Source organism: Gallus gallus, chromosome 8 (genome assembly GCF_016699485.2).
Source record: "Gallus gallus isolate bGalGal1 chromosome 8, bGalGal1.mat.broiler.GRCg7b, whole genome shotgun sequence".
In the NCBI taxonomy this organism is placed as follows: Eukaryota; Metazoa; Chordata; class Aves; order Galliformes; family Phasianidae; genus Gallus; species Gallus gallus.
The window spans coordinates 15,814,653-15,828,744 of NC_052539.1; the positions used below are offsets into that span (position 1 = coordinate 15,814,653).

At 37.5% G+C, this 14,092-nt stretch overlaps 1 protein-coding gene across 4 annotated transcripts in view; it reads left to right on the top strand.

Moving 5' to 3' along the window:
• COL24A1 (collagen type XXIV alpha 1 chain) overlaps positions 1-14,092 on the top strand; it is a 116,589-nt gene that overhangs the window by 45,036 nt on the left and 57,461 nt on the right. For all 4 annotated transcript variants that reach the window (XR_005861877.2, XM_015290844.4, XM_040704847.2 and 1 more), the window contains exons 19-22: positions 1,026-1,079; positions 6,195-6,248; positions 10,576-10,629; positions 12,147-12,191. Coding sequence is in view for 3 of the 4 variants with exons in the window: in XM_015290844.4 (XP_015146330.2) it covers positions 1,026-1,079; positions 6,195-6,248; positions 10,576-10,629; positions 12,147-12,191 (207 nt within the window). In the remaining variant the exon portion in view is untranslated. The remainder of the gene's footprint in view (positions 1-1,025; positions 1,080-6,194; positions 6,249-10,575; positions 10,630-12,146; positions 12,192-14,092) is intronic.

A 14,092-nucleotide genomic window follows, 5' to 3' on the forward strand; every position in this document is an offset into this window, starting at 1 on the left:
GCCTTTGTGTGTCAGACAGTATTACGGAGTTCAGTAGATGTGTCTGGTTTTAATATAATAAATTTAATAATTAAAATTTTATTTAATTTTAATATATTAAAAATATATTAAAAATATAATAATTTAATAATAAAAAGTGCTTATTATGTTAGTCATTCTGTGATACTCATTTTGCTGGGGAATACACATCAGTAATGTTAGAAACAAAGCCACTCACAGCTTTGGGAGCTTTCAAGATGACCATTTGGGCTAGGTGGATTTGAAGAGAGCATGGGAAATCCTCTTCATAATGGCCAGTCATTTCTCACAGGGATGGGTAGTAGTCATGAATTCAAGTATTTACTGATTGGTAGCAGCTTTAAATCGCCTGTGTAGTGCTGGCACTTCTGCTGGGATTGTAAATGTTGGGGCAGCAAAGTGTTACCTGGCTTTTTTCTCACTTGTTCTTAGCACTGCTAACGGCCTCCTTTCTGTGTAGAACTAGAAGTCATTAACTAATATTTTTAAAGAATGAATCATAACAGTCTCAGTTTTTGTCATAGACTCTTAAACATAGAGAGAGAGATGGACTTTCTTGGCCATAAATGACTGTTAAGCTATAGAGATGAGTTTATAAGCCAGTCCCTCAAATGTTTATTTCCAACTTTTGAAAAATGCATGGTTCTTTATTATGGAAACAGCCACATATTTCAAGTTTTCCTTCATACAACTATGTGGACCAGTCCAAAGCTTCTACTTTTATTTTTCTAAAACTAATTGGCATTTTTTCTTGTGACTTCAACAAGATATGAAACTACTACGCTTAGTTAGATGCAAAGAGGAGGCGCCACAGATTGTCCTATTCAGTTGAAAAGTCATCTCACCACTTTCGTGGATTTTTCCCTTGATAAATGTTTTTGAAATCTTAATACCAACCTTCTGATGTTTGGTTGTTTTTTTTTTTTTTGGTTGGTTGGTGCGGGTTTTTGTTGTTGTTTGGTTGGTTGTTTTTTAAATAATTGAAAATTTGTTTCTCTTTTCTTAAGGGAAAAATTGGAGATCCTGGATCCCAAGGACCACTGGGTCCCCCAGGTCCTGAGGTAAGAAACTGCTCGATAAACTCAATGTTCTAAATTACTGAGATCTATGAAGCAAATGCATTTACCTCTAAGACTGTTGCCTTAGTTGAATCAGAGAATACTTTTTACTCAGTTGTTTCCAACGAACGTGTTCTGCTCCATAAACAAACAAAGATTCTAGCTCTTTTTTTTTAATGCAAAATATTAATATATGCAATCATTGAGTAAAACCAGTAGCTCATTCATTGATATGATAGGATTAATTCTTATCTGAATCAGTTTTAAGAGCTCGCACCTTGGATGGGACTTAAGTGTTTTCTCAAATACTTGAATTCTACAGCAAGTTTACAAATGGGCTTCTCCAAGCCTCACTGCTTATTTATCTCCTGTGAAATAACTTTATTTGGAAGGAATGCAAAGAATAAACACCAGTGACATAGGAAGCATTGCCAAGCACTTGAATTTGGCTCAGCAGCTGCCTGAGAACTGGGTGCAATTCTGTAGAATTACCAAAGTGTACAGAGAAACTGATTCTATCACGGAATTGTTCATTTTGGTGCTTTTGGGCATTTATACCAAGAGATATAAGGAAAAATGCTGTGGACTGTACAAGGGACAGCATTTTCTTTTGCTCAGGTGTGTAAAATTACTCCAGACATTTTAAGACAAAGTAAATGCTTCATGTTAAGTAATTAAAATGTGTGTCACAGTATTTTCCTCTGGATGTTTGTCTGCAAAATGGCTAAAGGTTTAAAACTAGAAAGTGATGTCTCTCCTTGCTTTGGTAACACTACTTTGATCCGTATAAGTTCTGCCTGTCTCATGTACAGACATAAAAACACAGTCACCATACGATGAAATAGAAAAACAGCAGAGAGTTAGGGCAGCAGTGTACCAGGATCTTGAAAAACTCAGAAATTCCAGAAGTTCTACAAGTTAGTATTTCTTTTTCTTTTAGAACTCCAGGTAGTATCTTACTTTCTCTGTTACTTGCTCTTACAAAAATAAACCAGCTTTTGTTGCCAGCAGCTATTCAGGCACAACCGGGTCTGTGAAATATGACTAATTAAGTGCAGGTTTTCCTACAAGACAGTCCTGGTGTCATATTTCTAATCATGCTGCTTCTTCCAAAAAACAGGCAACTAACAGGTCAAGCCCAACAGCCTTTGCTCCCAGGATCTTGGCTTTTTTACATGCTATATACTGTGAAGTGTGCAGTGGTCATTCCTGATGAGAATGAAATTAGACAAATTTTTAACAGGCTTCTGTGTGTATTCAGAATACTTTATTTGTAGTTAAATTTGGTTCTACAAATCACAATGAATTATCCCTCAAGAATTTCTTTCGGATATGCTCTGAGTACTGTAAGTGGGTTTCATCTGGAGCAGAGAAGGATTAGTCATTGTCTTCAATAGATCTTTGTTCATCTGTGCATTATTTTGATCTGAAGTTATTAACTTCTTCTTTCAAGAAGATACTCACATGGGATTCAGCTGCTTTGCTTCATGCAGAAGGCAGTAGACTGCAAAGGAAAAAGATACACTCGAATAGTAGTAAACAGTCAGAAAGGCACTTGTTTTCTAAATGAAGCACTGGTTACTTTTGAGTTGTTCATTTCAAAAAAGAAAAGTTTGTTTTCAATGCATGTTTTATCTTATCACATGATGTTTTGAGTTGTACAAACAATGACATGAAAGCAGTAGAAACAGTCTTCTGTTTCACAATGTTATGCGTTTGTCATCTTAGAGACTTTCCTTTTTCAGGCAGGCTTGTCTTGAGATACCCTCACCCTCGAAATGAAGGGATGTACAAATAAATCAAACTTGATTTGTGCTGCTTTCCCAGGGCAATGTATTTACTCAAGTTCTGAATCTGCCTAGAGTGAGAGGGAAAAAAAAAATCTTAGATTTGATTTTAAACACTGGCAAAGATTTTCCTCTTCGGTTTTCCTGTTCATCTTGCAAGAAATAAATTTGAAAGTTCTTCCTTTTGGCACATGGCCTAGGTATAGACGTGGTGGGATCTGTATGGACATGCAGGTGATAGCATGGAAATTTGCTACAGTTTGCAGCATCACCTTCCCTAATGTCTCTGCTGATGTTTTAATGTTGGCAGATAGCAGAACTGCACTGAAGTTTTTGCCTAAGTTCTTCCCATTTTGCATTGTAGACTTGCAGAATGCATCAAGACTCCGTCCTTAATATGTTGATTGGTGGCCAGTTCTGCTATGAATCACCAGCCACTTTCTTGGTCATAAAGCAGCCAAGCAGGTCTGTGGAGGAGGTGTTTGGAAGGGCCTGCATAGGGTCTTGCACACACTATGAAATAGACTCCACTAGGTATACTACACTTTGTGTCTCAGAAGAAAATAATGCACTGGTGTCAGTGAGCACAGCTGATTGCATCTGCTTTGTCCAGTTAGGCAAATACACAAACCAGCAGCATCACTGTGCTGATGTTTTAGCAATAACGCGTTGCAAAGCTTTCCTATAATATCTACTGTAATACAGGATTACTATTTTTTTCTGTTCTCTGACAAATTACAATTGTATGCTTGTAATTTGTATGTTAGATTCCTTCCTTCATCCTTTCCAAAATCAGGGTTGAAGGTTTTCTGGGAAAAAAAAAAAAAAGTTCTGTCTCTGCCCTTTAAAAATGCTGACATTAAGATTTTATGGGAAAAAAAAAATGATTTATTGAATTGTCTTTCTGGATAGCATGTCCTTTCAGAAGAAAAGAAAATGCAAAATTGCAGCTCTCACTTTCCCAGTTCAGAGAGATTGTGGTTTAAGCAGAAATCTACCTTTGGTAATTTGATAATAAGTAGTACCAACACTCCAATGAAGCTTCTTGCAGAAGGTCAGTAGCAGCACCCAGTCAATATTCTTCTGAAAATTAATTCTAAATATTCATTCAAATGAAACACAGCATGCTGTTGGATAAAATTGTTTCCAAGCAGGAACATTTGTCATCTGAAGAGAGATTTTTGCTCTCTGTTGCTCTTGCACCACTACTCACATCCCCAACCCACTGAGAGATGCTGGGAAGCTGGAGGGTGCGATGCTGGCAAATGGCATGTGGAAACCGCTTGGAATGAATGGGATTCTGCAAATGTAAGAGAATTCCTAGTGGTAAGGGAATGTGACTTCCAAATGTTTGATATTCTGCTTCTATTTAACAGCAGAACAGGAAAACAAACAAAAGAAAAGCAACAGTCTTTATGGTTTCTTCATCTCTGTGAGAACTGACTTCACTACAAAAACATGAACCCTAACATAGTAGCAGCCTGTTCACATTTGCATTGCTTTTAATTAAGTATTTTGTAGATAAACAAGATCAATAAATGTTAATTTCACTTATTTCCAAAACTTATTTTATATTCAAATTATTCGGCACAAAAACCAACTTCTATGGCGAGACTAAACTACCTTTGCTTTCAGACAGGTGATCACTGTAGTTATTTTCTGACACTCTCCAGTATGATTAAACCGAGTGAACTCTTAAGTGATTTGCTGGCAAAAGGCCACCTCTGCAGCAAGACTTTGAAAATAATTTGCAGCCTGCCAGCTGTCAGGGTTCTGGCTGATGGTAAGACCAGAGTCTACTCTCTAACCTCCCCTAGATGTCATAATATCAAGTGAGGTTTTGTTCATAGTAGCCTGTGCAGAAAACTGTGTTACAGCTGGAAAATATACGTTGATCTCCCAGCTCCTGTGTGGCAGTGGAATGTCTGTAAATCAGCAAACTTATTTTGTGGTGTATTTCAGATAAGCATGGCCTAGCTCTTCAGTGTTTTTCAGTCGGTAAGGCTGCCCAGCGTTTTTTACTTAAAAAACAAAAACAAACAAACAACCCAAAACGTCTTACAAGCTGCGTGTAAATTTTGAGTGATTTGATGATGAAAATTAGGCATCAGAGTGCCTTTGTCACATCTAAGCGCCACCTCGAGGCACATAGATGTTGTTGCGCAGCTCTACCAGTTGCTTTATGGCAAAAAAGAAATGACCCAACACGATGTGCTGTGAAATGCTGCGTCTCAGGATTGTTCCAGTTGCTCTGAATGCTCAGCTCAGGTCTTTTTTTTCAATGTTTAGTGTGTTTTCTTTATGACTTGTTAGTATTCAACATCTAATACCAAGGTGTTTGGATTTTTTTGATTTTATGAAGGTGTGGCACCTCTACTGTTCCAGTTGAGGGTGAAGGGATGTTTCTTTTTTCCGAACTTATCACTTTTCTGTGATTTTTCTATACCTGGTATACTTGAGTTCTTTTTGTTTGTTTAGTATTTTCTCTTTTGAGATGTTTTTGTTCTTTTGTTTTTGTTGTTGTTGTCAGTGTGATTTTAGCCAATTGCAAATAATCGTTAGAAATTATTATCATCTTTATTTGAAGTTCAATTGTTCTGGAAGAATAAAGTATGGCTAAGTATTATCCATCTGGAGAGACAATTTTTAGACCTCTTTCACAGTTAGCCTAAAAAGTGGCTGTTGAATCTTTAACGATATCCTCTTATTTGATTCATTTCTTTTACATATACAGGCTTTCTTTACCAACAGCTGAACCTACACCAAACAGTATTTCACAAAAGCTTATTCCAAATAACACTGCATGCCAGTGACCTTCATTTACTACCAGCCAGACCTGGATTAGCTCCTGCTGATTTGGAGGCAAAAAAGCTTTTTACCATATTCCTAATCTTGCAGTGATCTTGTCCTTAAAGTGAGGCCAAGGATTAAAGGACTCCAGCTGCTGTTTAAGCTTATATTAAAAAGTTTTTTTAAAGTCAAATTTGCGGATACAAGACCTGGTATTGGCTATTTTGTGAGTATTTTGTGTATCAAGACCAGTCCAATGGTTTAATCATAAACACTGTTCGGTGGTTAAAAAGTCTTGCGCTAAGAGAATTGAAACCCATACTGACATCTGCTAAAATGAGTTTAATGAAAGCTGTCTGAAATCTGTCAGTTATCCAAGTCCTTAGAGGGTGCTTAATGGATTTTGACATTTTGGGAATGGTAAAACAAATCTAGTTCTTTTTTCTACAATTCAGATTTGTTAAATGAATGGACAGAATCAAAACATGCATGTTGGAAACATTCCTAGGCTATAAATCATTTGTCTGTCTGATTTATTTAGGGTTTTCCAGGAGATATCGGAGTGCCTGGATTAAATGGCCCTGAAGGTCCCAAGGTAAGACTATGAAAAGTTATTCATGTTTACAATTAATCAGTATAAATTGGTGAGGAAAAGGTCTGCGAGATGGAAATTAGCATTATGAGAAGAAAATCATCCTGTCAAAATGCGAGTACTTTGCATCAGGTGTTTGTATGTAGAAGTTAATCTGATGTTTGTTGGTGTCTGCCTGGTTAGGAGACGTACTGACTGTGTTACACAGGGACTTTGAATGGCAAGATAAATGCAAGAATATTTGGAGAAAGCACTGTGTAGCTAGGAAATACTGTGTATTCACCAGTACTGAAAATGGTGCTTATCAAAGGCACACAGAACTCTATAGTCTCACTTGTCTAATACAGACTTTTTAACAAATTATGAAATTAATAATAGCTAATGATACATGGAAAGAAGATAGAAGTAGTGTACCAGTTTAAATAATTAGAGTTACTTAGACTAATATTTTAGACTAAGTTTAGCAATAATTCGTATAGAGAGGTTTAGGTGAAGGTTTGGATAAAAACGCATATGAGAAGATCTGGTTTAAAATGGGAAAGATAGAGATGAGTACAGAAATTAACCCAAAGGGAGATATTTGTTTAGGCTGTTTATTGCTGAAAGAAGCAATGAATTTTCTCACTCAGTATCCTTGGATTGTCCTGAGGTAATATTTTCATCAATAAATTGCACAAATATGCTGGAATCAAATTTGTGTACCAAACAAATTGAGAACTTTCAGATAATCTTAAAAACTGCACTTTGTACAAGTTCACCCCATTCATGTGGCTTCAGACTGATGTGTGCTGGGATTAAAACGATAAGTCCTACTGTAAACTTAGAGCTTTGCAGCTGGCAGTAATAAAAAAGACACTGCCAGATCTCCTTGAAAGGAAAGCATGATAAGGCTGTTAAAACCAAAGTGAAATTCTAGAATACATGAGGGAGAGTGTCAAGTTAATGCTACTGTACAAAGCACAAGAAGAGTTTAAGTAGTACACAGAGTTCTGGGGATTTGTACTCCAGGAGGACACAATCAAATGGGAATAGATGCAGAAAAGATTACTTGAATGACTTTATTCTGAAAGACAGTTTATTTATCCTACTAAAATGAAGGGCCCTTTTGAGCTTTGTAAGCACAGCAAAGGGCAGAAATTGTGGGGAGACCAAAGAACTATGCAGGACCAAGGGCATGAACTCTTTGGTTCAAGGACAAAATGCTAAAGTTGTCTGTGAGTAAACAGAGATATAAATGAGAAGAGTTCTCATCAGCAGAGTTGTGAAATTCTGTGGCAGATTGCTTAAGACAACACAGTATGAGAAGCTGCAAATGGTTTAAGGATATAGTTTTATTTGAACCTGGAAAATGGTAACAATCACTCCATGATGGAATTCATCATTCCTTGAGAACGAACATCTCAAATAATGTGCTTGCCAAAGCCATAACCAATCTTTTCTGCATCTCATGTCTTTCATCTGTGTCAGGAACCTTGTCCCAAAATAACCCAGAAAGAATTTAGAAGAAAGTCTGAAAAAACATACTTGATGCAGCAAAAGGGAGAAGTGAAAATACATTTCCAGAGGCAGGCATGAACTTTTTTCATTCTGATTTATTCGCTTGCTAACATGCTTGTGTAATGTTAATGGCCTTTATATGAATGATTATCAGACCATTGAGTGGTGATTGCTCCCATGTTTCTGAGAACAGTGAATTATCAAGCTACTTTATAGTGTGATGGAAGACGGTATACAGGATTTAGGGGAGACAGGAGAAGAGGAATACAACAGCTTTTGATCTACAGATCAAATTTGATCCTCCAAGCAGACATTTGAAGTCTCTAAGATCTTATCTCTACTGGCCGGTTTCTCCATTAACTGAGATTACATGATTCTGTGCTATATTCAAAGTGTTACCCTGGATATTTTTGATTGAATTGGTTTGATATTTAACACAAAGATTACCACTTTATTCCTTTTTCACCCAAATATCAATTAAAAAAAATTCTAAAAGATAGCCAATGATATTATTCCAGAGTATGCATTCCAGTGATAGATAAATTACATGGCTGAACAGGATTCAGTGGTCTCCAGCACAGTTGCTCTTAAGGAGCTTAGGCAGCCTGCTCTAATCAGAAAGATTTGGTGGCTTACATTTGAGATGGAAGATTACCAAACTGGAAAAATTCCTAAATGATTCCTGGTGCTATGGGAGAAAGGCTGCGCACTGGAAATGTTTGGCTGTCAGGATTTCCAGCTGTCTTGTGTTGACTGTTGTTTCTTTAAAAAAAAAAAAAAAAAAAAATTCCTCCATCATTTTATTTTTAGAACTGTTTTCACTGTGTTTTGCTTTTCTGCATGTTTATGTTTATACTTCCTCAGAAGCAATACCCATTTTAAAAGCCAAGAAAGCAAGATAAACTTTCTATCTTAGTAGCTGGGAAGGGAGAACTTTGGTCTCTTGTTGGAAAGCTTAAGCTCTGTAAGTATGGCCAGCCATCTCTAAATACCAGTAGAACTTCTGGATTACGGATTTTCCCTTAGTTACTGCAGTAATCAGCAAGTCTGACCTACCGAAAATAATGTTCAAAGGCTTTATTATGTAATTTGCTCTATAGTACATTACTCAGCTTGGAAACAATATTTTAGAAGGCGTTTGATCTTGATCCATTGCTTATTGAAAAAGAAGTTTTTAAGAAGTTCTGAAATAATTTACTTTACTTCCCATGTTATTCTTGTATTTATGCTCTGTAACTGAGAAAAGTCAGAGGAAAAGGCAGAGTATGTTGACTTCAGCTGTAGTTTTTTCCAGTAATTTGTGTTGTATTGTGGAAGTAGTTGAGAACTTCTGTCTTCTGCTCATTTGTGTTTGCTTGATAACACTGAATAAAAGAGGCTGTTAGGAGTTCCACCAGTTTTATAGGAGGTGGTCATCTAAGAAGTTGTCTGTGTATGTACCTTATGTATAGATACACACAAACACACATACATATGAAATACAGGATACCCCCATTTGCCGACTGCCTGAATTTTTTCCAGATGGTTTGGCATGTGTCTAATGACTACCTTCAATTTCTGTTTGTTGTCTGAAACATCAAAGGGGAGATGGAAATTTCCTTCAGTCCTAATACCAGCTTTATAGTCTGGTACTTTTTTCCTCATCCAGTTAAGTGAGGTGTAAGGGCTCATACAGTGACAGTGCTGCTGACATTTTCATGGTGTAATTGCATTGCACTGAAAATCATTTCTCTGAATGTGCTTTGTTATTAGAATATAACAACAATTTCTTGACTTACTATACAAGAATACTGCTTATGTAGTGCTCATATAAACCTTCCCTTCATTTCTGATGTGGTATGTCAAACAACATACATTCTCTATCTCAGTCTTCCCTAAACTGGTGGTGACCTACAGACCTTGAAGCAGCCTATTCCATTTTCTCTTCTGTTTTAGTTGGCATGCTAACTGCTACTGGAGGGAATGCCTGCACCTTCAGTCTAGACTTCAGCTTCATTAGTAAGCAATTAATAAGGCTTTCACTTGGAACTTTCACACCGCCACTTTCTTGAAGGGCAGATTCTTTCTTCTCTGTGCTTTATCTCATATTGTTAATCTTTGCTCCCCAGAACATTAACAACATGATTACACAGAGATTAAAAAAAAAAAACAGTTGTCCTCTGACAGGTCAAGTGCTTTACCAAGTTATTACCAATGTAATTTGGATGGCCAATATTTTTGACGCACTGCTAGCTATTAGTTGATTTAACAAAGTTTTGAAAATGTTGCTGTAGCAGTTATAAAAGCCCAAGAGTTGGCAAGCCAAGGTTCTTCATCTCTGGAAAGCTGATTATAATCATGAACGAAAAGTAAAGGCTGAAAATCACAAGTAGTTTTGGACAGACAAGCAAGCTAGTAGTTAGAATTAACTTTCTAGTTTGTTTTCATTGCAATATTTTCATCAAATGCTAAATGCTATCTAAATCAAAGGTCCATAAGAGTTATATCGGTTCTGCTTTAATCTTAGCATGATGGCGTGCTTTGTTCTCACGCCAAAAGAAGAGAGATGGTTCTTCTGCAAGCTCCAGTATTTTATTTCCATTTCAAAATAATAATAATAATAATAATTTCAAAAATATCTACATAGTCAAAGTATGTAAGATAATCAGTCTTCCAACAGATATTAGAATTCTGCTTCATATTCTCTTGGCTTTCTAATGGAAATGGACAAGAGTACTTAATGAGATATGCCTACCCAGTTTTGTGCTTGTGTCCAGACTTTTAAGGTATGACAAATTATACCATAGTTGTTGTTAGCTGTGCAAGTTCTCGCTGTTTTTGTTTGGTTGTTTAGGGACTTCTGGGTGACCGGGGATCTCCAGGGCCACAGGGCCCCAAAGGAGTTGAGGTAAGATGAAAAAACTATTCAATCAACAGATTGTTTAAAAGGAAATGTTGTGAAGAGAAGGAAGATTAGAGAAGAGTGATTAGGTATTTATGGTGTTACTGTGCAAGATTTCATTTTGCTTTCTTTTTTTTTCTTTTTGACTGGGGTTGCTAAGAGGGTGTTATGTGGTTGTGTATCCTTTAAATTTATTCAGTGAAGTTTATTCGATGGTTTCAGTAAAATCTCAAGATCTGGGTCCTGTATCTCACGTGGTTCTCTTTGTTAAGCTGGGGAGGGAGGGCAGAATTGTGCATGGAGATAGAATGCAAATATGAATTTAATGAAAATATCCTGGGTACACTTAAGTAAACTATAAGTCCTCTATTAAGTGAAGTGAAGGTAGGCAGCTTTTCTTATTAAACATTTATTAGGTACTCTAAATTCATCACAATACAAATAAAAACTCATGTATCTTAGGCCAAAAGTAGTTGTTATAAATCATTTAATCAATGAATCTAGGAATAGACCTTTAGTTTTCTAAATAGCCTGCTTAATTTATATAGCTTGCTTAAATTATGTCCCAGTTCATTGCCGGGGAGTTGGGCTAGATGACCTTTAAATTTTCTTTCCAGCTCTGAGGATCCTATGATTCTAAATTATGAGCTTTCACAACAGATACTGGGTGTCTAAAATCTAGCCATGGCAAAATGTTCCATTTAGTTAGAAGCCAGGAAGCTGTAGATAGCATTTCTTTATTCCTCTGGTTCATTCTGTTTGGAACCGTAAAGCTTGTGTACTACTTCTTCCAGGAGCTGGATAAAATCTTACAGATTGAGAGAATCAGAAAACTAAATGATAACAATGTGAGCTCCTGGCACAGCATTGGTACAAATATGTTTTTTAATATAACTGTATAATGAATGAATGAACCATGAAGAGTTAACGCTTCAGTTGTCTATTATACTATATGTAGTTGTCTATTATATATATAGTTCTATCAGTGCACTGTGTGGCACAGACACTGTCTTTCCTTCACCTTCGCACCTGACAAGTCTGACCTCCTGGTCTCCCTCCATTCCCAAAAAATAAAGGATAAGCCCTGCCAAAATGGTTTGGCTAACTTTGGTGACTGCACCATTAGCCACATGGAAGAAAAGAGCAGAAATGTTCCTGCTGTTCTCATGGTTATGAGGTGTCAAATGTTGCTGGAAGAGAGTAACCACAGGGCAGACAGAGAGGTTGGAGCAATCATTGCTGTGTCTCAGAACTGTGAAAATATTGCCATAATGGAAGTAATATGAAGAGTTCAGCAGCTGGCTACCTCTGATAGTGATGTAGCACATGGCCCTCTGGCTAATTAACTAAAATCAGTTCAGTCAGTGTTTCTGTCAGATTTAGATGCATGCATACACATATATGAAGCAAATGTAAGATGATATACTAAGTAAAAAAGAGTTGTCTGCAAATTCTATTTTTCCTTGGCATCGAGATTACTGAAGTCCTGATTATTTTCTTTTTTACTTTGTTTTTCTTTTTAGGGAGAAGTAGGACCAGCTGGACCTATTGGCGCAGTCGGCCCAAGAGTAAGTAATTTTGTTGTTGCAGACTATTATTCAGCAGAAGTGCTGGTTTAAAAGACACATTTACTATGGAAAAAGAAGACAACTGTTTTAAAATAATAAATGAATAAATGTTTCAGGCAGAGATGGGAAGAGGAATGTCTTTCCAAATCCAGGTTTTGAAAGGAAACCACAACCATGTTGCACAAAGTAAAACCGGTGAAAAGGAAAAGGAGTCAATTTCAAACTGCTTATGGTGCTGCTTTGGCACAGATGAAACCACTGCGCACTTCTGAGGTCCTGAATGAAATACACTGACTACTGAATCTGGGGAATTGCTGAGCGTGAAACTTAGCTTTCAGGGAGCAATGTAAATGACAAATGCTTTAAGAAATCATCCTCTAGCAGGTGTGGTTGGTAATTGCTGAGAGCAGTACCGTTGGATTATCAAAGTGCTGTTTGGACTGATGTTTTAACTTCACCGCTCTGTTAGTTAGGACAAAGTGCTAACCTCTAAGCATTGTGGGGACTTGAAGCTTATTTTTAGAAAAATTCAAAGCTGCAGTCTTTCTGCTGCTTCCCACTTCTAGAGAGAAAATAATCCTATGTTGTTTTTCCTGCTCCTTAACTCATCAAAATTGAGAATTCTCTTTCTGTTAGGTGTAATCTTTAAAAGCTTGTTTGCTGCATGGAATAAGTAGAAGTAAAAATAATAAAAATGAAAATAATACTTTTCAGCTGAGGAAATATACAAAAAAAAATTGAACAAATTCAGATCACTCCATTTGATATTCAGTTTCTGATCTCCTGCTGAGTGCCTGATGGAAATTTTTACTTTGGCTGCCTCATACTTTTAATTTCCCCCTTGGGCAATTCACCATGACTGGATGGCATCTCCCATGTTGTGCAGTGGCAATGGGAAAGGTGCTGCTGCAGTGGGTGACCCATGGGTAGTTAGTCACCTGTTGTCATGTTGTCTGCATTGATGTGCGTGCACCAGTTGCTATCAGCTGGTGGCAGAGTGACTCAAGAAGGAAACCAGCAAGCAGAAATGTTTTCATATGGGTCAGTTTGACCAAAGTTGGTTTGGAAATGAGTACGCCATTGGTGTGCCTTATGTCTCCTTGGTTTCTCTCTCACAACAAGTTGGCAAGAGAAGTTGTGGATCTGTGGTGGCCCCACAGTTGCTGTCTCCAGGCATCTCTGAGTAGCTTGCTGGCTAGTGTTCCTCTTGGAATGAGAGGTAGGGGAAATTAGAATTTCTCTTAGTGTGAAGCCCTACCTGTTCTTCATCTTGTCCCAGGGCCCAACTGTTCTCACCTGTGTCCCAAAGCTCCTGTTGGCTGGAGCAGCCTCAGAACCCCAGGTCACCTTGTTCTCAGCATCCCTCAGCACTGCTCCCACTGCTCAGCCTGTGTCTGCCTTCCTGCTGGGAACACATGCTGCTCACACTGGAAGGAGTGAATTGCAGTCATGAAGACGTTAGATCTCATAGTGCTCTCGGACTTATCTGTCTTTTTAAGTTACACTTGCCTGATTGCAATTGCACATTCATTTTGATTTACACAGGCTTTATTTCCAGCATCCTTGAAGGGAGTTTCAAACACATTTGAAAGTAAATGCTGTTGAAGCTGTGTTATTGTATTTGTCTTCGATATACTAAATAAGTATCCAAGAGCAGGGGAGGTCTCTACAAGTGACTCTGACAGAGTAAGAATCGATGGAGCCTTACTCAGGCCCCTAAGGCACCACCAGCTTTCATCTCTGCCCTTCTAGGCAGATATCCCTAACTTGTTTTTGCAGCCTCTAGGTGCTGGGGATTCTTCCTTCTCTCTGGCAAACTGCCTCTGTGCTCTGCTTGTTTTACAGACAGTTTTCATAACATCTCACATTTGTCTGAAAGTCTTGCCTGTCTTTCTTACTAC